Source organism: Sceloporus occidentalis, unplaced genomic scaffold (assembly GCF_023333645.1).
Source record: "Sceloporus occidentalis isolate IW3139 unplaced genomic scaffold, rSceOcc1.0.p SCAF_1, whole genome shotgun sequence".
Lineage (NCBI taxonomy): Eukaryota > Metazoa > Chordata > Lepidosauria > Squamata > Phrynosomatidae > Sceloporus > Sceloporus occidentalis.
In genome coordinates this window covers 177240557-177265545 of record NW_028316981.1, presented here as the reverse complement: position 1 = coordinate 177265545, position 24989 = coordinate 177240557, and the positions used below count along the sequence as shown (strand labels likewise).

The window sequence follows — 24989 nt, the reverse complement described above, 5'->3', positions numbered from 1 at the left end:
CCCAGTCCCCTCCATTTGCTGCAGAGGCAACCATGGGGATCCCTTGGACGAACCCATTCCCCCTCTTCCTGGTGGTGTTCTGGGGCTTTGGGGGTCTGGAGGCTCCTGCAGGTAAAGGGAAGAAGGGGGGGGTCTGGAAGAAGAGGGAGGTTTGTGTAGTAAATGGAATTGCCACCTTTTTCATTGGGGTTGCTCTTCTGCCTTTCGCAGAGGCATGTAAAGAGAAGAGGGTGGTATGTGTAATGAGTGGAATGGACACCGTTTTCTTTGGGGTTTCAGGTAAAAGGAAGAGAGAGGCATGTGGGATAAATGGAATTGCCACCTTTTTTCTTTGGGATTGCTCTTCTGTCTTTTGTAGAGACAGGTAAAGGGAAGAGAGAGGTGAGTGGGATATGCGGGATCACCACCTTTTTCTTTGGGCGTTTTTGGGGTGGCAAGGAATGGGAAGAGACAGGTATGTGTGATAAGTGGGATTGCCATGATTTTCTTTGAGGTTGCTCTTTTGCCTTTAGCAGAGGCAGAAATTAAGGCAACAAAAGTCCCACTCCTTGCAGGGAAAATAGTGGTGAGCTTATTTTCTGTGGCCTGGCAGCTCTTCAAGAAACAGGATGATAACTTCCATAACCCGGTGGATTGCACTGCCACTTTTTTATTTCCACAGGGTTGCTGTGGTTTGTAAGAGCTGCACAACAGTGTGTCGTGAGTGTTGTCTTCACCCCAGAGCAGAGGACAGGAAATGCTTTTCTTGTCGAACCTCTCCCATAACTTGCCAATGATAAGCATAGAGCCTCATGGGGGAAGTGGGAGTGGGAGGGTGACATATTTAGGTTATGTGTAGAGCTTGCTAGGAAGCTTGTGGGATTGTGATGCAGAACTGCCGGAGTGACTGTGCGGCTTAAAGATATCCAGAGTGAAAGGTATTTGCATGCAGTCTGAGATGCCAGAGCTAAAGAACGTGAAGGTCACTGATTATGTGATCAAAGATTCTCACGGCTAGGGAACTTATTTATTGCTTCTTGCTAATTTGCCCATTAGGAGAGCATGGACTCTGATGTCTTTTCAGAAGAGGCTTTCTGCTGTCAGGGAAGGCCAATGTAGAGTGACTCCTTATAATGAGGGACATTTATTTCCAGCAGTTATATGTCATTATCTGTATAATTCAAGAGACCCAATGTGCTTGTAGTTATTAGAGTGTTGATCTGGGACTTGGAAAATCCAAGTTGAAGTCTTCACTCAGCCATGAAACTTACTGGGTGACTTTGGACTGGTCAGTATTTCATAGGAAAGCCAACTTTGCAAGATAGAGGAGGAGGAGAACCATATACACCACCTTGGTTCATTGGAAGAAAGGAGGGATGTTAAGGCAACTAATATGTGAATTACACTTGGTGCATCTACACTGTAGAAATAATGCAGATTTGACCCCACTTTAACTGCCATGTCTCCATCTTACAGAATCCTGAGATTTGTAGTTTTGGGAGGCACCGGCACTCTTTGGCAGAGAAGGCTAAAGAACTTGTAAATCTACAGATCCCAGGATTTCATAAGCAGGAGCTTAAAGCAGTGTCAAACTGCATTATTTCTACAGTGTAGATGCACCCTATGTCACAATGGTTTACAAAATTAGAAGAAATAAGAAAACAACTGTAATACAGAAAGCAGGGTGTGCAAGAAAATGTTGCTGTGTGGAGTGCTCATTTTCAGGAGACTCCATTCCTCTACTGCCATCCAAATACTCTGGCAACTTTCTTGGGCTGCTGAGCCCAAGTTTTGGGGAAGTCAGGATTTAAGGTTACCCCTTAAATATTGGAACTTACAAATACTAATGTTTATCCAAGCCTAGTGGATATGTCCCTCTGGTGCATGGATGGAGCATTTTTGTGTACAGAATAGGGAAAATAGCACACACTCACTTACACACACACACACACACACACACACACACACACACACACAGGCAAACAACCAGGGACGTAGCCAAGGGGGGGGGGTTCTTGGGGTCCAGACCCCCCCTTCCGTTAGATACAATGAATGGTGTGTGCTGCTGCGCCGCCTCACCCAAGCCCCATAATGGTGGCACTTAGTCTGGACCCCCCCCTTCCCAAAATCCTGGCTACGTCCCTGAAACAACTTTTCTCTTCGAAGAGAGATAATGCAACAAACTGTACAAAAAGAAAGAACAGAGATTAAACATTGCTTGCAAATTAGTCCCTTAGGATTGAGGCTGCTAAAATGTCCCTGCTCTTGGTAAAGGCCAAACTAGTCTCCTTGTATAATTACAATTCTCTTCTGTATTTTAGCTTCACAACAACAATCTTGTGAGGTAGAACAGACTGAGAGAGAGAGAGAGAGAGAGAGAGAGAGAGAGAGAGAGGGATCTATGGCTTGGTAAGGACTTGAATCTGGACCTCCAAGTTTCCTCATCCTCCTCTGTATTTATCCTCATACCAAAAATCATGTAAGGTAGGTCAGATTGAGGGAGAGAGATTTGCTCAAAGTCATGCAGTAAGTTTCATGTTGGGTAGGAGAGCTGAACCTGGATCTCCCAATTCATTTGTACAGCTCTCTAACCACTATGTCACACTCACACACAAACATGCTTTTCCTTGTGTATAAACCTGTAATCAGAATGCATTCAGAAAAGGACTCCTCTTGTGCTTGTGGTTTTGTTTTAGCTGCTCATGCTTTTTTTCAGAGGCCCAGGACGTCCATTGCTACGAAGCCTTTGATGAGGCCACAGGATCCTGCCGAAGCCTACTTGGTGATGGAGTAGCCGTGCAAGACTGCTGCCTGAATCATGCATATGCGTTCCAGGAGGGTGAAGGTGCACCCTGCCGGGCCTGCCGGTGAGCTAAGCACAGGCACACGAGGGCTGCTGCCACACTGGAGAATTAATGCAGGTTGACACTGCTTTAACTGTCATGGCTCCACCCAATAGAATCCTGGGAGTAGTAATTTGTTGTGACACCAGAACTCTCTGACAGAGAAGGCTAAATATCTCTCAAAACTACAAATCCCAGAATTTCATAGCATAGAACCATGGTAGTTAAAGTGGTGTCAAACTGAATCAATTCTGCAGTGTGGATGCAACTTAGCTGCACCACCACTACTGTCCACTCAAGAATGAATCTGACTCTTGCCTGCTATTTGTTGTTACCTGCTGTCAGACTTATGGCGACCCTATGAATGAAAGATCCCAAAGTCACCCTGTCATCAACAGCCTTGCTAATATCTTGTAGACCTGGGCCCCATCCACACTACAGAAATAAACTGATGTGAAACCGGTTTATTTCCATGAAGTTAACACTAGCCCCAACTGGTCTCGGTGCAGGTTTGTGTGTGTGTGTGACTGAAAAGCCCACTTAAACTGGTACATTTGGCACCCAACCCCTTAGCTGTCCTTTTTTAAAGAGCTGCAATGACCCACATCTTCAGCAGTGTGACGACACTACTGAATCGATTTGGATCATATCGCATTGTTCCCGGAATTGAGGTGCCTCCATTTTAAATTGATATGGTGGCAAATGTGAATGGCAACAGGGTTAAAATGGCACAGAGAGATTCAATCACAGTAAATGTAGTGAGAACATCAAACTGATTATGAATTGGTTCTGAATCGGCACAGAGATGTGAATCTCTTTGTTCAAAAAAGTAAATGTGAATGACCCTTGAGAATAGCCATGGCTTCCTTCCATGAGTCTATCCATCTGGAATGCAGTCTTCCTCTTTTCCGACTGCCTTCTACCTTGCCAAGGTCCTGCCTTCTCTGCTAAAGAATTAATGCAGCTTGAAACTATTTTAACTGCCATGGCTCAATGCGATGCAATTCTGGGATTTGTAGTTTGTTGTGGCACCATTGCTCTCTGACAGAGAAGCTAAATATATCAGAAAATTATGAATCCTACAATTCCATAGCATTAAGTCATGGCAGTTAAAGTGGAGTCAAACTGCATGAATGCTGCAGTGTAGATGCAGGCTTTGTCGAGCACCCTTGGCTCTGGGGTACAGCTACACCTTCCCAACAGCAGACTTTTGCAAAGTCTGGAGGACCTTTTAATCTTTCCTGGTGGAGAGTTTCTGCTATGGCATGGAAATCTTGGGTGGATTTATGATGGCTTCAAGTGGGGAAGCCCCACGTCCTCCTCCACTCCTCCTTTGACCATTCTTTCCCTCCATCACATATTTTCACAGCTCAGCAAAGTGGAGTGAATGGTCTGCATGGAGTTCCTGCTCTGTTTCTTGCACAGAAGGGGTCCAGCAACGCAGACGGACCTGCTACGGACAGAACAAGGGCACTTGTCTAGAGGGCTCACGCGAGCGGGAACGGAAGTCTTGCAGCCTGAGGGACTGTTGTCCTGGTGAGAGCAGCCATGCTGTGCTACTTGTGTGCCTGGTTCTTTGCTTCTGGAAGGAAGCCAGGTGTAACACTGAAGTCAGAGCCAGTTGGCTGGGCATTGTGGTTAACAAAATGGCACCAATTCCAAAGCTCTGCACTGAAACCCCACTGATTTATTTACATTTGGTAGAAGCCTGGCTTCTTTTTTTGGACATCTGGGTATGCCTGGCAGAAATGCATTCTATCAAGCTGAGTTCTAGATTAGCTTCCAGGGTACTGGAGCTTCGAAACAAAAAGTAACTTCCTCAAGATCTGGGTCTATCCTTCACACTCCTTCTTTAAGTGTACTGTCCATTTTTCTGTTTTATTTCTACTGCTCTAAAGCAGCACATACAGTGGGCTCTTGGTATCCACTAGGCAGGGGTAGACAACCTTTTTGAGCTGGGGGCCGGGTTGCTGTCCCTCAGACACCTGGGGGGCCGAACTCAAAATGGCGCCCGGAGCAGCGTGGAAGCTGCGACGGGGCGGCAATCGGCTGCAGGACCGGGCTGGGGCCGGTCCCAAGACCTCGCCGGGCTGGATCCGGCCCGTGGGCCGTAGGTTGCCGACCCTTGCACTAGGGTTTGGTTCCAGGACCCGCATGGATATCAAAATCTGTGGATGCTCAAATCTTATTAAATGCAATTCCATAGTAAAATAGTGTCCCTTATATAAAATAGCAAAATCAAGGCTTGTTTTTGGGAATTTATATTTTATTTGAATATGGTTAAAGCCATGGATGGCTGAATCCATGGATAAGGAATCTGTGGATATGGTGGGCCAATTATATGTTGCTTTATATGTTCATAAAGACAGAAAGGTGTCTCTTTGACATTGAAGGCATTAGCCAATTGGCACCATCCACAAGTGTCTTTTTCAAGAGCTTGGAAGATTACTGTATTTGCTCATGTATAAGTCTAGAAATGTTAGTCAAAAACTGAAGTTTATCGCATGGGGCTTAAACCGCTCCCCAGCGCGTTCTAACGGGGGCGAGCGGGGGCGCGCACGGAACGCAATGGGCACCGGATGGGACCCAAAACGCGACTTTATCGCATGGGGGGATGCCGCCGCCGCGCGTTCCCATCGCGTCCCAATTCGGTTCCAGAGGGCGCCATTTCTGGGGACGCTTTGAAACAGTTCCCAGAAATGGCGCCCTCTGGAACCGAATTGGGACGCGATGGGAATGCGCGGCGTCGGCGTCCCCCCGTGCGATAAAGTCGCGTTTTGGGCCCCATCCGGTGCCCATCGCATTCCGTGCGCGCCCCCGCTCGCCCCCGTTAGAACGCGCTGGGGAGCGGTTTAAGCCCCATGCGATAAACTTAACTGTCTCAAAAAACTGGAGTTGACTTATCCACAGGTCAATGCAAGTACTGCACTTTAATTCTTATATAAAAAAAGGAACCATGCCCTGGTGAAAAGTGAGAGCTTAATCTCTTCTCAGACCACCTAAAAGAAGTATCAACCCCACCTACTATCTCATCCATCCAGTCTTTAGGGTGAGCACAAATAGTTGTGCTTGTCAGAACTTTTAAAGATCTTTAGCATCATTTTCCTTTACTTCAGCTTTTACATCCTTTGTTACATACTGCTAAGATTTACCTTTGACTTATCCACATGTCATGTCAAAATCTATAATTTTGGCCCCAAAACCTGCCCTCAACTTATACATCAGTTCAATTTATAGTCAAATATGTATGGTACTTTTAAGAAGAAAGAAAGGTCACCCATAACTGAGCATTGGTAGGATGATATATATATATATATATATATATATAGTCGTTGCTATCTTATATGAATACTTTCTCTGCGGCACATCTAAATCCAAATTTGTGGTTTACCTAAGTTAAATATGTCCAATTTCTCAATCTTGTCGGGAGGCATGCAGATTCTGTTCTGTTGATCTAAGTTTCAAGACCCAAACAATCTTACTGCATAGCCAGCTGTAGATTATGCATTTATTTATATCCCGTTTCTTTCCCAAAATATCTCCCTTCAGTGGAAGTACCTCAATGGATACTGGCCATGGAGATCAATGGCTTTTCTTCCTGGCCAGTAGATGAAAGTCAGCATTGTGTCATGGTTTGAATGTCAGACTAGAACTCTGGGAGTCCAGGGCTCAAATCCCCAGTCAGCTACTGAAATCTAGTTGGTGACCCTGGCAAGTCACAATCTGTCAGCCTCGGAGGAAGGCAATGGCAACCTTCCTCTCAAATCTTCCTGAGAAAACCCCATGATAAGCTTCCCTCATGGTTGCCTTAAATTGGAAACCATTTGTAGGCATGCAACAACAACAGGCAGAATTTTAACAGATGGCTGGATAAGCTGTGCTTCACCAGCGACAGGGAAGTCAAAGATCCTTCTAAGCTCTCAATGAATGTATTCAACCTATGAAATACTAGACCAATGTGACTTGACTAGAGTCATACCCTCCAACATTTTACAGATGAAAACAGGGACACATGTGGCCACACAACACCAGAGCATGGTCAAGATGGCAAGCCTTATTAATGAGGAAGAACTGACAAGTCAAGGGAGGGTGCAGCAGTTTGCTTTTGCCTAAGCCTTTTGGGAAGGGCAAGATTCTGCCCTTCCTCTCCTCTTCCCTGCTGAGTTAATTGCTTTTACTGTCAACTCAATTTTGGCATTACTGCCCAGTTGCATGTCCCCTGAAGAGTCCCTGGTCAGAAAATTCATCCCTAGGCTCATTGAAGTTGCCCACTCCAGCTAAACAGCCAATGAAAGCCGCAGAGAAAAGGCATGGGGCAGTGGTAGTAATAGGAAGAAAACAGGCAGAAGCTCCAAGTTAAAAGCTGAGCCAGGAGCTAGATCTAGTTCATCATTTGGGCATCTCCCTCCAACATAAATGTTCACTTTCTTTGTTCATGGTGGTGGTTACTCTATTTGCATGTATAACTGAGATGATGTCTCATTTCCAATGAGTGGATATTTGTAACCATTCAAACCCCTAACATCCGCCTCCCTGTGCCACTCTAATCCACATTATTTCAATTTAAATATATGAGCAGAATCTCCAGCTTTCATCTACCCTAATAGTTCCGGCTCTCTGTCTTTTGAATGGATGAGCTAAATCTTTAGGCTTCATCTTCAGTAAATAGCTCTGGCATTTTCTTTCCTCCCGCTCTCTCTTTTGATGAAAGATGTTTGTATTTTGTAAAGCCGGGCTATATCTAGACATATTCATTTGATCATAATATTATGGGCTAATACTGCTGGCTGATTAGAGAAACTAAGATGACTGATCCTCCTCAGATGAGCGTGCGATGAGTGGCAGATGGTGGCAGCCATTTCATTGGGGATAATGAAGCCGTTCTGGTTTTTAGTGTGACATTTTAAGGAACTATCCAAGGTCAACATCTTGGATAGCTCCTTTACAGTCTGGACTAAAACCCAGGGTGGATTCCACACCCACTGACATGGAAGCCACCAGCTGCCACCAGGATTGAAACAGGTATACAGATAGACACAGAGTCCATATTTCTGGGTGTCACATGAAAACTTGGACATTAAGTTCTGGTGTGTTTTTGCAGGTAGTTATTAGCCCCAAGCATGAAGATCATTTATGCAGAGAAAATGGGGTTTTTGAGAAGGATTTTAGGGGCCTGACCATGGCCAGTAGTTCAGAACATTCCCTTAATACTGGTTTTACAGAGGAGGGACTGTAGTATGTCTTGTTACAGTGGAGGGTGGAAATGTTGCTTTTTCATGCTCTGCAACAGTTCACAGATGAAAACCAGGACATGTGTCGCCAAGCAACATCAGATTATGGATAAGCTGAAAGAAGCTGTTAATGAGAAAGAACACACAAGCTAGAAGAAGATGCAGCAGTTTCCTTTGCTTGGGCTTACTGGGAAGGCTGAGATTCTGTCCCCTCCTCTTCCCACTGCAGAGTTAACTAAGTGCAAAGTGCTTTTGCACTTTGAACTCAGTTTGCAGCCACTGAAGTAATCTGAGGACAAAGGGGGAAAGTGGGAGGAGGAAAGGGAAACGGGGACATTTTAAAAGGCTGCTGGAAAGGTGGGTCAGCAGAGGATAAATCAGCACTCTCCTTGCAAAATCAGTACAGTTGGAGGGCACCAGATTTCAGTTCAACAATATATGGAGGGCTACATGATTCTGCCCCCTCCTCTTCTTCCTCCCAGTTACCTAAGACACTACTTTTGTATTTTGGACTCAGTTTGCAGCTATTTATGTAAAGTGGGGACAAAGGTGGAAAATGGAAGGAGGAGAAACTGGGACATTTTTATCTAAAAATGTCATATGACAGAAGATTAAGTGAGACTGCCCTACCAGACTGGGACAGTTGGAGGGTATGCTCTTTAGAATCACAACTCCCAGAACACCTCTCCATGGCTAGTTGTAGGCCAGACACCAAATTGTCCTGGATTATACATATAACAATACTTTCTCTGCAGAACCAGCATTAAAAAATTCCTCTGAACTGTTGGTCTCTCAGCAGGCTGTCAAATTCCTTGCCCCTCAAATCTGGCTTCTCTGCCAGAGTGCTGTCCATGCTGGTCGTTCCAAGCTCTGCCTGTCATGCATGGCCTTGGGTGGAGCAAGGATGCCAATCTGAACCACAGCCTGATGGTGAACAAAAGCATCTTTATTTCCCCCCACGTGAAATCCGATCTTTTTTTCACTTTCACTTCCTCTTCAGGAGGTTCTTCAGAACCCTTCCCATAAGGAAATGGCACCTTCTGGTTTGGGATTCCTCCTGACAGGGTGTTGAACGATTCATTGCTTGAGTTAGGTCGTTAGGGGAATCTACAGTTGAAACCATTTTTATGCCGTCAGATTTTTACAACCAGATGGAGGTTAGGCGTTGACTGCTGTCCAGTGCTGTTTTTAAGGTTTGTATATAAAGTCAGTCCTCCATATCCATAGATTCTCTACCCATGGATTTAACCATCCTTGGCTTGAAAATATTTTTTTAAAAAATTAAATTCCAAAAAACAAACCTGAATTTTGCCATTTTATATAAGGCACACTGTTTCACCATGCCACTGTATTTAATAAAACCTGAGCATCCACCAATTTTAGTATCCACAGAGGGTTCTGGAACTAAACCTCAGTGGAAACTAAGGGCCCAATGTAGTATTTTAATGAATTTTAATGTTTTTAATGGTAAACCTTTGGTGCAGAATACATAACTTAATGGAAGAGAGTTTTCCTAAGATTTGCCTAGAGGAACAGAGGCTACTCCCCAAGGAAAGGATTTGGCTCATTATATATTTGAAAGTTATTTAGGGCCATTCCTAAAGAAAATGAAATACTGGGGTATGAAAGAGAAACTTTTTTTTTGTGGTTAAAATCAACATATCACTATATGATTCAGAGAGCTGCTGCATTTGTGGCGAAGGCGGCCAAATGTAAAGAAAAGCTCTTGGAGACCATCTTGGTTAATTGTCATAGAAACCTGAAGATATGAGTGTATAAAATGCTTTTGTTATGACACCAAAGGTTAATTATTATTCTTTCTTTGTAACAGCAATACGGCCTGTTTTATAACATTAGTTATTTACTTTATGCTTAGGCAGATGCTTTTTTAAATTTTAATTATGATCTTGCAATATTAAGAAAGCTTTGATGTTTTGTTTGCAGTGGTCTTTGGACTAAGCAATAAATTATATATATATATATATATATATATATATATATATATATATTTAAAACATATATATGTCTAATCATGTTTTAACTTTATAAATTGTTTAATTGCTTTTTAAATCTTATATTTATACTTCATTTATGCTTTTGTATAGTTTGTAGTTGATGTATTTTTTAAATAGGTTGTTAGCCTTGAGTTCCGTTACTAGTTGAATCTCCCTTATCCAGAATTCTGACATCCAATATACTCCAAAATCCAAAATTACCCACATGGCTGGTTAAGATAGTGACACTTCTGCTTTCTGATGGTTCAATATACGCAAACTTTATTTCATGCACCAAATCACTAAAAATATTATGTATAAAATTACCTTTAGGCTATGTGTATTACCTATTAGGTGCATGTTGTTGTTGTGTACCTTCAAATCATTTCCAACTTATGGAGATCCTAAAGCAGAGATTTTCTGGGGCCGAGAGTGTGTGACCTGCCCAAGTGGGTTTCCATGGCTGAGAAAGGAATTGAACCATGATCTCTAGAGTCATAATCCAATGCCCAAACCACTATACCACAGTGGTTCTAAGATGTATATGAAACATAAAAATGAATTTCATGTTCAGACCTGGGTCCCATCTCCAAGATATGTCATTATATTTACTATATGCAAATATTCCAAAATCTGAAAATATCCAAAACACTTCTAGTCCCAAACATTTTGGATAAGGGAGACTCAACCTATATTGGGAGAAAGGCAGGATATAGATGAATATAATAAAACAACAACAACAACAACCACTATCCCTATAGGCTTATTCTTTGGATGTCAATTTTTATTTCCCACGCAGTGGATGGAGGCTGGTCAGCATGGAGTGCATGGAGTTCTTGCTCTGTGACCTGTCTCAGAGGGTTCGAGATCAGGCGGCGGACCTGCACCAACCCACCTCCAGTGTGTGGGGGCACCTGTCAAGGGAGCACAGAGGAAAGGCGACCCTGTGACACCCAGCAAAACTGCCCAAGTAAGTTTTGGCTATCAAAGGAATATTAGAAGCAATGCTAAGTAAAGGGTTTATCCCCCTCCTTTTTTAAAGTGGGCCTGACTCCCATAAGACCCTTACAGCATGGTCAATGGAGTTCTGAGAAGAGTAGTCCCAAAAGAGGAGTTTCCCAAAACTTTGCAAAGTGCTGAGTTAAACTGTGGCATGATGGGGAAATGGCTGGATTGAGGTGACTGGCAAAATTGGAATGGAGGAAGAAGAGAAGGGGAGGTATATAAGGGCCGATTTGGAACACGGCACATACCACAAGCTATTAGGAAGGTGAGAGGTAAATAAATCATGATTTTTCATATGTTTTGTTGGACTGTTTCTTTCATGAGCCCTTGGGGCTGGCTATGCTGGCAAGGACTGGTGAGAGTGAAAGTCTAACAACATCTAGAGGGCCACACGTTCTCCCACCTGTGGGGTAGATGAATAACTACTACCAGAATCCTGTTGGGTAGTTATGAATGCATAACCACCATTGTTATGTGGTACGCAGTGACTCCTAGACTGATCCCCCCAATCTTCACTTACTGGGAAGCAGCTCTGTGATCGACAGGGATCTGTTCTCTTGTTATTCAGGAAGCAGCTGACTGATGATCCCATGCCCTCCCATAAGTGATCTGCATTGTGACAGGCAGAAGTGGGGGCTTTAATGCAATTCCCCTCTCGCACTAGAGATTGCTCATGCAAGGGGAGGCAGGAACATTGGCCAGCTAGAAAATGGGCCATTGTTGAGCACATCAGCTGCTGCCTGGTAAGTGAGGATTGGGGGACTTTCACTGTGTCTGTGTATCCTCCTAAACTAGGGGCCATGTGGTTATGAATGCATAACTCTAGGGCTGCATCTACACTGCAGAATTAATACAGTTTGACAACATTTAGGGGTAATACAGACCGGCACTTTGTGCTGGCCTGCATACCCGGTAGTGTTGAAGTAGGGTGGAGCTCCACACACTCCAAGCCCTACTTTCTTTGTCAGGGCACCATCAATGTGCTCGCCTGTCCAGATGGTGTGTGCCCTCGAGCGCAGCACCCAAACAAGTGTGCCTGTGACACCCCTTCTGGGATGCAAAAAGAAGCGGGAAATTTTTGCTCCTGCCAGAGGCCGCAGCGTCGGCTTCCATCCGAGCCTCAAAGAGGTGGCGTTGAGCTGCCCATCTGTAGAGGTCCTGAAACTGCCATGCTATGGAATTTTGGGAGCTGCAGTTTTGTGAGCTATTTAACCTTCTCTGTCTGAGATTTCTGGTGCCACAACAAACTACAAATTCCAAGATTCGATGGGATGGAGTCATGACAGTTAAAGTGGTGTCAAACTGCATTATTTCTGTATAATGGCACCAGCCTGAGTTATACATTTGTAACTCCCCAACAAGATTCTAGCCACCAACTGGGGTTGATTTATTTGGTGATATTAATCCCTGAAGGTGTGTGCCTTAAAAATATAACAGCTGCTTTTCCTCTGCTGTGTTACCAACTTGGGGGCAGTATTAAATAGTAAACTGTCATGCTGCTTTCAATATGTTTATTTCAAAAAGTTGCTGAGAACAAATGGTTGACTGAAACGGAATAAGAGTGGATAGAGGAGGAAGAGGATATATTACAGGAGGGATAGGTGGCAAAGAAGAATGCTGGACAGATGTATTGAGGGAGCCATGGCCAGAGAAAAGGAAAAAAACAGTGGAGAGAGCAGAGAGAAAGAAGGAATGGTTGAATCAAGGACAAATGAAAGCACTTATAATGGAGGTGAGCTCCACCAGAGCTTGGGAATAGTTTTGTCCTTCAACTTCCAGAATCTTCTAACCAGCATGGCAATGGGTGGATTCTGGGAGCTGTAGTCCTAAAAAATAGCTTTCTTTCCACCTCTGGCTGTATCTAGCCTCTTTCCACTACTGACCTGATCCTCATCTGCCCCCTCCCCATTAACCTTTTTCTCCATCTTCACTTTTGTAGCCCATGGAAACTGGGGGAACTGGGGGAACTGGGAGGCCTGCCCTGCCACCTGCACCCCTGAAGGCTCAGGCCCAAAGCCCAAGCAGCAACGGCGACGTCTGTGCAACAACCCTCCCCCTTCCACGAGCCCGCCTGGCACACCATGCCAAGGAAGTGACCGAGACCACCAAGACTGCATGGGACTGCCCTACTGTCCACGTAAGATCACCACCTCATTATACTGCTATTGCTTCCTTCCACTTGTGAGTGCCTTGTGTGCTCTTCCATGTCCCATGGTTACACAGAGCTATTTGCCTTAGGGTTGCTATAAGTCAGATATGACTTGAAGACACACAATAAGTACAACACAGGCCCTAGAATTAAAGCCAGCTGTAGCAGAGATGGGGAGGTTGAAGGGGAATGAAGAAGAGTGGAGGAGGAGCCATGCACAATATGGACGAGAGGGGCAGCAGTAGGAAGGAGAAGACAGTAGGACTGGTTAACTACACTGAACGAGTGACTATCTGATGTGAGGGATTGTCAGGGACCCCCCCCCCCCCCCCAGCAGTGTGTCAGGGACCAACACCATATTTGTGCCCGTTGGCTACTACTATTGCTTCCTTTCCTGGGAACTTGCTGCAGGCCAAGAGTTGACGGTTTTTTGACCAGCACTGGTCCATTGACCACCATTTTGAGTACTAATTTTCTAGAGGACACAGACTATATAAAGGATATTATTTCTATTAATATGAAAGCTTAATCATGAAAACAGTTTCACATGGAACATAGGCTCTGTCTGCATGGGTCAAATAAACTGGCCTCCTCCATCCTCTTGGTGAGGAGGCCCAATCACCAAGTCTGGCACAAACAGTTCAGATGACATCCGGCAAATTCAGCACCATCTGGCAAATCCAGCACCTGGGGTATACCCTTCTTAAAATGATGTAAAAATAAGTCCCTGTTTGCTCCACATCTTTTCAGAGAGTCCGGAGTCTTTCATTATGATGCCTGGTGGATGTTTAAAATGTGTCCCACTGTGCCGTCAGGTGTAGTCGTAGTGGTGGTAGTGGTGGTGGTGATGGAGTCACTTATGCTTGTGGGCAATTTAAGTTGCCTAAGGCTTAAGCCTTTGTTAAGGAAAAACTCAAACATTAAAAAAAATCAAAGCCAAGCTTGTTAGAGTCTAGCTTTAAATCAGCAGAGTAGCAGAAACATGTCCTTGCCTAATGATGCTTCTCTAAGAACTGAGACTTACTCAAAAACAACACAAGTAGCTTGCAGTTTAAACAAAAGTTTACTAATGGCTTGAATCCATATATACATAGGTGCTATGTTCTAACCTAGCTAATGAATAGTTCAGGTAAGAGAAGAAATCTTCACCATCAAGAGGAGAAAGATGGGGGACCAGTAGAAGCAAGGGAGAAAACTTCCTAAAAGGAAGTGACTGAATCACATGGTTTGTTTACCAATATACAAAGGTATTTATTGCCCTATGATTCAGTAGGAGCAAATGGGATGTTTGAACGAGGGGAGACAGCAGAAATTTCATGCAAGAAATCCTACCTATCTGAGGAGGGGGAGACAGAATGCTGAAATCTTCCAATAGTTTTAAGGTCAGAACAAGGGGCACAGCCATGGCATCAACACTGGGCACCTTGTTCTGACCTCAGAGGTGATTGACTTGGCACCATTGTGCCAGGAGCATAGCAGGATGTGTGTGTAAACAGCAGCCCCTTGTCAGAATGGAGGGCCTGAGCTAACAGTGGGGCCAGGTTATTCCTGGGGCTGGAAGCATGGGAATCCCACTCCATTACAGGACAAAATATCCCCTACTTTGTCTATAGACTGACCCTAACCAGATGATTTCCTCAAAAGTGAAAAGAGCAGAGACTCTTTGATGCTCTATAACCAGCAGTCAACCCTATCTTTTAGCCAACTGAAATTGCTGCACTGGGTTGCGGATTTTGGGTATCGTGAAAAGGCAACAAATTTGTGGTGGATGGTTTGTCATTATTTTATCTTTTAAAAACATTTACAGTGAGATTTTCTGCTTCATGTACCAAAATAACTTGACTACAGTTGATCTCAGACAGTAAAATGTTTTGGGCTAGCTCTGCTTGCATTAGCCAATTCAAAAATTGGCACAGATTTAACTTTGGATATTTCCCAATTCAATTTTCCTCATATCCCTAAAAGGGTCAGTTCCACACAACAAAGGACAGTATTCCACTGACTGGTGTCTTCCAGATATTTTTAACAGAGCTTGGAAACTTACATTTGAAAGTACTTAGTTACAGCTTTAGGTTCTAATAGAAATTGGAAGTGATTATTGAAAAATCATTTTCAAAGAAATAATTGTGTTAGTTTCTTGCAGCATAAAAAAGAGGAAAGGAGGAAGCGGAAAACAAATGGAATCTGGCAGCACCTTTAAGACTGGTTTTTAGTTTAGTTTAGTGTGAGCTTTCATGGATATAAGCCCACTTTTTCAGATTCAGTACAGAGTAATTTTAAAGCCACAGGCTATAAGGCATATTTATATAGTTGTGGGATAGAATGTAGAAGGATCCAGAAAATATGCAAATCGTGTCCCTTGGTCTACTCTATTAATCCTTTTTATATTGAAAAATAATGTTACTTATAACTAGTTCTTTATCCAATACCAAAAATGGAGCAGAGCTACCACAACAAAAGCTCATCACTGTACTTTTAAAATATCACTGTACAAACTTTTGATTTGAATTGCAGATCCCATCATTACTCCTTGCCAAGCAGACTGGGAGCTGATGAGGGTTGTTGTTGCTGTTGTTGTCATTGTTGTCGTTGTTGTGTGCGTTAAAGTCATTTCCAACTTATGGCAGCCAATCACAGGTTTTTATGGGAATGAGAGTGTGTGACTTGCCCAAGGTCACCAAGTGGGTTTCTATGGCTGAGCAGGGAACTGACCCAGTGTTCTTGCATTATTCACACACCTTCTCTTTTTTCTCTTCTATCCTTTGTATTTCCCTGCAGGGGATGGCAACTGGGGCAGCTGGACCCCTTCCAGTCCCTGCTCAGTGACCTGCGGGGTTGGCCGAGTGGTGGAGAAACGCCAGTGTAACAACCCTGAACCAAAATACGGAGGAAGGCATTGCCCTGGGCAAGACACTCGCAATCACATCTGCAACACAGGGGTGCCTTGCCCTGGTGAGGAGGGATGAATTACAGGGGGTTAGATGATTTGTGCATTGGCGGGAGTGTAGTGGGAGAAATCTACAGCCTAGGCACAGAAGAAGACTTCCATTTTAAAGTCACTCAGCAAAATTCTCTGGATGAAGTACAATTGCTTAAAAATACAAAGATACAAAATACCATAAAATAGTGGCCAAAGAATCCTAATCTAAAACGAAGATAAAATTGGCAGCAGAGAAACAATCATTTCAGCATGTAAACAAAGCCAGATTAAAACCATCAGCATGAGAAAAGTGCAAGATAAGGAAGCACTAAATACTTTAAAAGGATGAGAGAAAGAAAAGTTCTTCCACTGTTGTCCATGAGACTATTGAGTAGTCCCAAGCTGAGTCTCTTTGGTGAGACCGTTTCTCAGAGAGGGTGCTGCCACTGAAAAGACTCTGTTCTTACTTTATTTGTAAGGAATTATATGTGCTGCCATAGGGTTTCTGCTAAGGTAGGTGTGCAGTCAGTATTTCCTATCCTTCCCATTGTCAGCCATATCTAGTTCTCTCTTTTTCTCCCCTTCTCCTGCTCCAGTCAAAGTACATGTTATGATGACACTTTTTGAAAGTGTATTTAAATTGGCCACTTGGATTTGAAAGGGGGAAATGCAGCAGGTGGGGCACTAATTTTGAATATGCTCCCATTCTGGATACAGGTTTACCAATGCCATGCTTCTCCCTCACTTTTCAAAAGCTGCTATATAATCCTACAAGTGAAATTTCTGCAGAGCTTGGAGAGTTACTTTTAGGAAGTAATTTAAGGTTACTAAGCAAAAGTAAATAATTTTTGTTCTTAATGTTACATTCTCCATTTTCTTTTTAGTAGCTTCTTAAGTGGCCTTTGCTTTACTCCACTGTTTGCATGACTTTGTGGCGGGGAAACCTTAGGAATGATAAGAGAATGGCTTAAAATGTGGAAAGTACTCCTTGAAATAGCTAAAAATTCTCTTGAAAAGTAACTACAAAGATAATGACAAATTGCTACTCATTGCACTATAAGCAAACACACTCTGTGTCAAACTCCAGTGTTATATTATTCTAATAATATAACATTGTGATGACTTCTTTCCAAAAACGGTCACACCTTATACTGTAAGTAACTATATATTACTTATAAGTAATGATTGGTCCTCAAATTATTATTATTATTATTATTATTATTATTATTCAGACCTTGGAAGCAGCAAGTTATAAGTAACTGTTATCAACAGTCACCAGGAGGGGGAGATTTTCTTGTAAACCTTTAACATGTAATGTAGGTTAGGTATGAACAGTTTGAGTTATAGGGAATGTAGACCAATATTTCTGTGGGTAGGATCTAGAATACCTGCACTCCAAAGTCCTGTTGAACATATTTTCGTATTAAACTCTCAAAGCATGGCACTGTAATCTAAAGCAACAAGGAATTTTGTAGCACTTCAAAGGCTGTTTTCATTTGGGCTAAGATTTTGAGGATACCAGAGTAATCCAGCACAGTGAAATCAAATGGACTTCATTTAGGGTTGCTTACCCTGGGGCTATTCTAGTCCCAGAGCTGGCCCAGATTCTCTCCATTACTTTCACACTCTGTAGTGACACCGAGAGGCTGTCTGCACACACATTCTGCTGTGCGACATGGCAGCACTGCCACTGGCATGAGTCACTCCCTCTCAGGTCAGAAATGAGGTGCCAAGGATTGATCACGTGGCTGGGTGCCTTGTTGTAACTTCAGTGGGAGTGACTTGTGCCACCCAGCATCACTATAGAGTGCTACAGATTTACCTGTAAAATCTTGAGTGAAAAGTGAGTTTTTAAAATATGATTTAGACAAGGATAGGGCACATTTGGCGCAGAATTGGATTTTCCTTGTGAAGATAGTCTGCACTTGAATTGGGGATTTGACCCTCTGTGGTGTAGACAAGTTGCAATGAAAGTTGGGGGAAGCAGGTTTAATTGGCCCATGTAGATGTGCCTTTAATCTTGGGGCCCGAACAGACAGGCCAAAATAAAGCTGCTTCATGTCACCTTGGAGGTATGCTGTTAAAATGATGCATGCGTCCTAAGAGCCCAGAAGGTGCGCCAAAGCTGTGCTGCAGTCCTTAGGACTGGAGCATAGCTTTGGCGTAGCTTCCGGCCTCTTAGGATGCACACATCATTTAAACAGCATACCTCCAAGGTGACGTGAAGCGGCTTTATTTTGGCCTGTCTGTTTGGGGCCTTGGAGTCATAGAGCTTGGATATCAAAGGCCATCTACTCCAACATGCTCACAGTGCATCCAATTTCTGTTTGAAAACCTCCAAAGATAGTCCACCACCCTCCTAGGCTCCATCCCACTATTGAGCAATTCTTATTGTAAAGAAGTTCTTCTTAATATTTTGGGTGGAATCCCTTTTCCTGTACAGTTGGCCCTTTGCATCCACTGAGGTTCTGTTCCAGACCCCAGCATGGATGGCAAAAAATATGGGATCTCAAGTCCCGTTACTCCCAATGATGGCATGACATGCATGCAACTGCTCTGGTACAGCTGTGTGCATATGCTGCTAGTGGGGAGAACGGGATGAGGCCATCCGTGGATGCTCCAATCTGAGGATAGCAAGCCTGCCATTGGGAAGGGCTGACGTAATTTGAATGCATTAATTTTTTATTCTCTGGATCAGCAGAAATCAAGTTCATTCTATCTTCTACATGTAATTCCTTCATATGTTCAAAGATGGCTATCTATGCAGCTCTCAGTCTTCCCTTCTCCAATCTAAACATAACTGATGCCCTGAGCCCTTCCTCCTAGGGTTTGGTTTCCATGCCTGGCTTGTCCCACTGAGATTAAAGTTGGTAGTTTAGTAACCACAGGTTGGATTGTACTCCCTACTCAAGAAGACTACGCTCTGCCCATTTGCGCTGGCCAGCATTCCTAATGCTTTTTTAAAAAATCACTCCACACAGTGAATGGACAGTGGGCAGAGTGGAGCTCATGGAGCAAATGTCAACGGCTTGGTGCAAATTTCAAGATCAATTGTGAAGACATTGATGGAATACAGTCACGTACCCGGCTATGCACTGGAAAGGCACACAGTGGCAATCACTGTGTAGGAGATCGGATTGAGATGAGATCTTGCTATGACGTTAACCTTTGCCTCTGTGAGTACTGGGTGCTGGAGACAGTGGGGTGTCTATGTGCTGGTAGCTTATTGTAAAGAAGTTCTTCTTAATATTTGGGTAGAATCCCTTTTCCTGTACAGTTGGCTGAATGATACCAGAAATGCCATCTAAGCACAAATGCATCTGATGATTAGTGCCTATACCTAAAGATGGTAGTGCACAGTCTCATAATGTCAAGGTTGAACTTCTGCAATGTGCTGTACCTTGGGCTACCTTTGTGCCAACTTCGGAATACCAGTTAGTTTAAAATATAGCAGCCAGATAAATCCAGCAGTGAGCATCTCACACCAATATTAAAATCACTCCACTGGCTACCAGTTAGTTTCCAGGCAAAGTGAAAAGTGTCAGTTATTACCTTTAAGGCCCTATATGGTTTAGGTCCAAGTTACCTATGGGATCACCTCCTCCTGTATAATCTGCCCCATACACTCAAGTCCTCTGGGGGCATTTACTTCACCTGTCCAGGACTAGATGGGAAACTGAGAAAGAGGAAGTGGGGGTGAGGTAGGCCTAACTGCTGTCCCCTTTCTTCTCTGTTTTTTTGTTCACACATGATGTGTGAGGGAATTTGGGGTTAGCTGCTCTTTTCCTTGCCTATTGTAGGTAAGCACACAGTTACAGTAGAATATCAATCTTTCCTAGCCCAAGCTTTGTCGCACTGTTTTCTGCAGACACGCTGCTGTAACCCAACACTAAAAGTATGTTCCTTCAGTGCTCCTTCACCACCTTCCCAATGATGATGCTCCTTAAAAAAACAACAAACAAACAAACAAAAACTTCAATTAGACAGATGAGGGAGAGGAAGAGAAAGGCTGGGCAGGTGTAGGGATTTTTTTAAAAAACAAAACTTCATTTTCTAAAGTCCTGCACTGATAAACTGGGTAGGCAACATGTGGTTCCTAGAGCTGTTGTGAAACCCTTGCCAAGGAATGTGCTAGTGGGCCCAGTGGCTACTGGTGGCTCTCACATCATTGGAGCCAGCGAATCCCACTCTGAGTTTTAATCCAAACTTTAAAGGAACCAAAGGCCTTGTCTGCACATGACAAAAAGCCCCCCTCCACCTTTCTGGCATCATCCTGTTCAGATGATGTGTGTCACAAATCCTGGTTCTGATGGGGGCAGTTTGGACCATGTCTAGCACATTCTGCTCCAGAAACGAGTTTTAACATCTATCTATCTATCTATCTATCTATCTATCTATCTATCTATCTATCTAGATATATAAACCTTTACCTGTTATTAGATATTTCAGGAAGATCCAGAGCCCTCCATTTCCATGGTGCAATGGCTGTCTTCATGGGCATACCACCAAGCCAACTGGCATGTCCACTGCTGCTGTGGGCCATCTTTTCTGAGGTCAGAACAAGACACCTGGCTATGTGATTGTTGCTGGGCTCCTCATCTGACCTCAGAAGTGAGCAACCCATGGTGGTGGATGCCATGCTGAATGGCTTCGTAGGATTCCAGTGCAGACAGTCATGGCAGTGTGGGAACAGAGGGCCAGGTAGCAGGGGCTAGGCAGTGGGGAGAGATTGAGGCAAGATTATTCTGGCCCCATGCAGAGCCAGAATAATCTTGGCTGCCCCTGGAGTATCCTGGCCAGGGCAGATAAGGTCAAAGTTAGCCCCCAGTCCTCAGAATGACTGGCTGAACTTTACCCAATGACATACCTCACTGGCTGAATAGGAATTTGAATCCAGGATTTCCCAGTCCTAATCTGAGACTCTGTCCCACGGCTTAGAATTGTTCCTTTTTTATTGGACTTCAGTTCCCAGAATCCCAGGTCAGCACTTCAATTGGCTGTGCTAGCTAGGAAATTCTGAGAGTTATATTCCTCCAAATGTAACATTTCCAAGATCAGTTTTAAGCATTGCATCACAAGGCAGAGGTGGAAGGTCTATGTGAAGATTATTGCTTTGACATGATGGGCTTCTACTCTCAGTGGATGGAACCTGGACAGACTGGAGTCCTTGGAGCCTCTGTGAACCGGCGTGTGGGCCAAACCCTGTGAAAACACGCGTGAGGGAGTGCAAGCCCACCTACGACAATTATCCGTGAGTCTAAGATGAGGGAAAGGGTGGGTGGGACAGAAATAGGGACTGGTTTCATTCGAGGGGCTCAAATTAAGCTTCTGCACAGCTGCATTGCTACCTGCTCATCTCTCCCTACCAGCCACTGAATCAGAATTAGAGCATGCATGTATGCTTTAGATGAAGTAGTAGTCTGGCCAAACTAAGGAGGTGGAGGACTCTCTTGCATCCTCACATATAGAGCTCAGGAAACTTATTATTAAAAAGTAAGTGGTCATATTTACAAATGTGCATCCCTCCAAGTAGTCAGTTACTGTGGTAGTTACTGACTGTAAACAACTCTTTCCTTTGGCATCATTTAGACATAAGAAAAAATAGTTACTTTTGGGGTTACATTTTTTAGAGAAAACTTCAAATTATTATAACTCACTCACTGGCCTGTGGTAAAAAGGTAACATTATGTTTTAAAAGTTACACCACAAAAAGACATTAATACAGTGTGCCCACATCACACGCAGGCACAATATATGTGACTTTCAGCAAACACTGAAAGTTGTAATGGAAGAAGTGGCGCAGTGCACCAAAAATAGTAATGGCACATGTGCCTATGGAACTTGCGCACTGCCGTGCCACTGTGCTGCCATGCTTTGGGTCACCTTGGAAGTATGCTGTTTAAATGATGCATGTGTCCTAAGAGGCCAGAAGCTGTGCCAAAGCCGTGCTCCAGTACATTCAACCAAATGTCATGGGCTGTCCTTCATGATGGGCTGTCTCCACCTACGTTTGCCATGCTCATAATGATTGCTTGCCAAACTAGGGAAGAAGGCATAGGAGGGTGTATCACCCAAGCTTTCATTTCTGATCATTTCTGCTCTGGACTGCAGGAAGCAAGTGGAAGGACAGAATGGAGAGATGCACGATGTGGGCTTCTGGGGGACACCAATAGCGAAGTGCCAGCCCCTGGAGGGACAAAAGGTGAAGGTGGTACAGAAAGCTCCCTGCCTCAATGTGCCACCTTGTGAAGGTGAGGGTGATTCTCTCTTTAAAAGGAGAAGGCTTTGTATATGCATGCCTGGTGTGTGTGTGTGTGTGTGTGTGTGTGTGTGTGTGTGCGCGCGTGCTAGGGAGAGAAGGGGTACAGAAATTGCTTAGCCAAGAATGGAAATTTTGAGAAGTGTCTTAAAGAAGCTTGAAGTGAGCACAGGAGCTCAGCTGTGTGCTTAGTCTCAAAGTGGTTCTGTTCACTGTTAAGGCAGAGTTTAGTGACTCACCTAGGGCTATTGGAAAGTTGTATTTGCTGCATTTGATGTGATAGCATGCCTCGATTGTGTTTGTGTCTGTGGTGTGCATTGTTTAGGTTGGTATGCATTTCATGGATGGTCACTACCAGTCGTGCAGGCTAGGATCCCAGGGGGATTTGGGACACCTTGCTAAGGAAGTCACTAGGTGAGAGGCAGGCAGCTTGTGGCCTTCCCAGAAATTGTTGGATTGCACCTCCTATGATTCCTGATTCTTGACTGCTGGTTAGGGCTTGATGGGAGTTGCTGTCCAACAGCACACAGATGGCCACAGTTAACCATCCCTGCACTAGCCCTCACTTTTGATTTCCATTTTAAAAATGCCGTGTTGGTCACAGATTGAGGATGCATGTAAAGTGGTGTGTAAGTGGAGGGGAAGAGGAGGTTCTAATATGTTCTAATATGTTTAATTATGTTTTATCTTTTTTTATATAAGTTAGTTATTAGGTCTGTCTTGTTTTGACTATGTTGTAAGCCCTCTTGGAGCCGATGTTAAAAGAAAGGCAGAAGGAAGGAAGGATACAAAAGGACGGAAGGAGCTCTGTTTGCAACAGGGATACTAAGGGAGTAGGCAGCAAATCAGCAGGGATTTCCAACTTCCAATGGTTTAACAAGACTGGCAACAAAATACTCCCCACCCCGTCAGCAAATTAGGCTGTTTCTGTAAAATGGAAGAAAGCTTTAGGGACAGGGTGGAAATGGAAGAGGATCTGGGCATGACAAGGTTGGGTGCTCAGTTATGGTACACAAAAGAAAATTGTAGGCTAGGCATGTGCTCAGGGACACTATTGTTCCTTAATTCTGAAAGCACATCTGCTGACCTATGCCAATGGCTTGGATGAGGTCAGGGCTAGCACATACACACAAAGCAAATCCTGCAAGCCTAGATTTGTAGAGCTTGGTGAAGTTGCTTTTTTGTACTGCAGTTCCTAGAATCCTTGAGCCAACATGGCCACATGATCTGAGGTGTGGGTGGGTCTATGGATGCCCTATCCCTGGACAGGGCCAAGAACCAGAAGAGGTGTCAATTGTATCCTACATTTATTTCTACCCTGCTCCCCCTTTAAAACTCCAGCTTTTTTTTTTTTTTTTTGTCTTTTTCAGACTGATTTTGTGGAAACAAATGCTCTGAATTCCAGTTCTGGATACTATTTCAGATTGGGATATGAGCGGCTGAGGATCATACTAACTTACCATTGCATCAACTACCCATCATTTCCTTCCTTTTGCACTCCCAAATGGGGTCCCTGAGAATAATCAGTACAAGGCTTCCTTCCATGGGCAGAGGATTTTTTTGTTCTTTATACTCTACTCTTATTTGTTGCATTATTGTTGACTTATTTTTGAAAATTAAAAAAATTCATGGCACATCAAGCCAGTTTGAACTTGCTGGAAAACCTACTCTTTTAATAGTAAATCAAAGGTGCTCTTTTAATGTTAGCTCTAACTGCTAAAATAAAAGGTTTTAATGAGGTGAGAAAAGCATTCAGATTTCCCAAGCAATAGATGGTTTGTCATTTCCCCCTTAAAATAAATATTTAAAAGAAGCTTGTGAAAAGCACAAAAACCTACAGCAGCTGCTGTCCTTGAATCCTCTGTAGATGTTATCTTGATGCTATGTTGGAATGTTTGGGTATGCTAATAAAGATTCTAGCTACTCCACAGTTTAAACAGAAGAAAAGAACACTTAGGGGCTGAGCAGACTGCCCCTGTGCCGGGTTGGGACTGTGGCAAATACATGCCGTGGCCCTGATCTGGCCTTTCTGCAGTGCAAAAGAGAGCACCAACAAGCGGCTCCTTTTTGTGCCATAGAAAAGGCACCATAGATGCTGGTGTCGTGGCTTTTTGGCACTCCTTTGGTGTTGCATCATCTGTACACAGCACCAGAAGAACACTGTGATGCCACCCATGAAGTGGTTGGACGTGCGGCATCCTGCCAAGATGGGAAGGGAATCGGGGCATGCAAGGTGTGGACGGCATGCCCCCACTCTGCTCTGGTGCTGGCTTTTATTGCTGGCCTGTTGAGGCCGATACTGAATGGACCAAATTGTATTATATCTGGGAATGTGAGTAAAAGGACTTTAACACTTCAGGTTGAGTCTCACGTATCTGGAATTCCAAAATCTGAAAAATTCTAAAATCCAATATTTTCCACATGGCCAAGAGAGAGTGGCACTTTTGCTTTCTGATGGTTCAGTGTACACAAACTTGCACAAAATTATCAAAAATATTACCTTCTGGCTATGTGTATATGGTGTATGTGAAGCATAAATGAATTTCATGTTTACACTTGGGCACCAGCTCCCAGATAGCTCATTTGTGTAGTGGCTTGAGCATTGGACT

General features: G+C 43.8%; 1 protein-coding gene across 1 annotated transcript; it reads left to right on the top strand.

The window, feature by feature from the left end:
• Positions 1 to 24014, top strand: CFP (complement factor properdin). The gene is made up of 10 exons (XM_089483281.1): positions 1 to 111; positions 2696 to 2846; positions 4192 to 4358; positions 10847 to 11017; positions 12992 to 13189; positions 15980 to 16153; positions 19103 to 19297; positions 21261 to 21372; positions 22233 to 22372; positions 23751 to 24014. The coding sequence occupies exons 1-10, from the start codon at positions 33 to 35 to the stop codon at positions 23753 to 23755; spliced, it is 1392 nt and encodes a 463-aa protein (XP_089339407.1). The 5' UTR covers positions 1 to 32; the 3' UTR covers positions 23756 to 24014.
• The last annotated feature ends 975 nt before the right edge of the window (positions 24015 to 24989 follow it).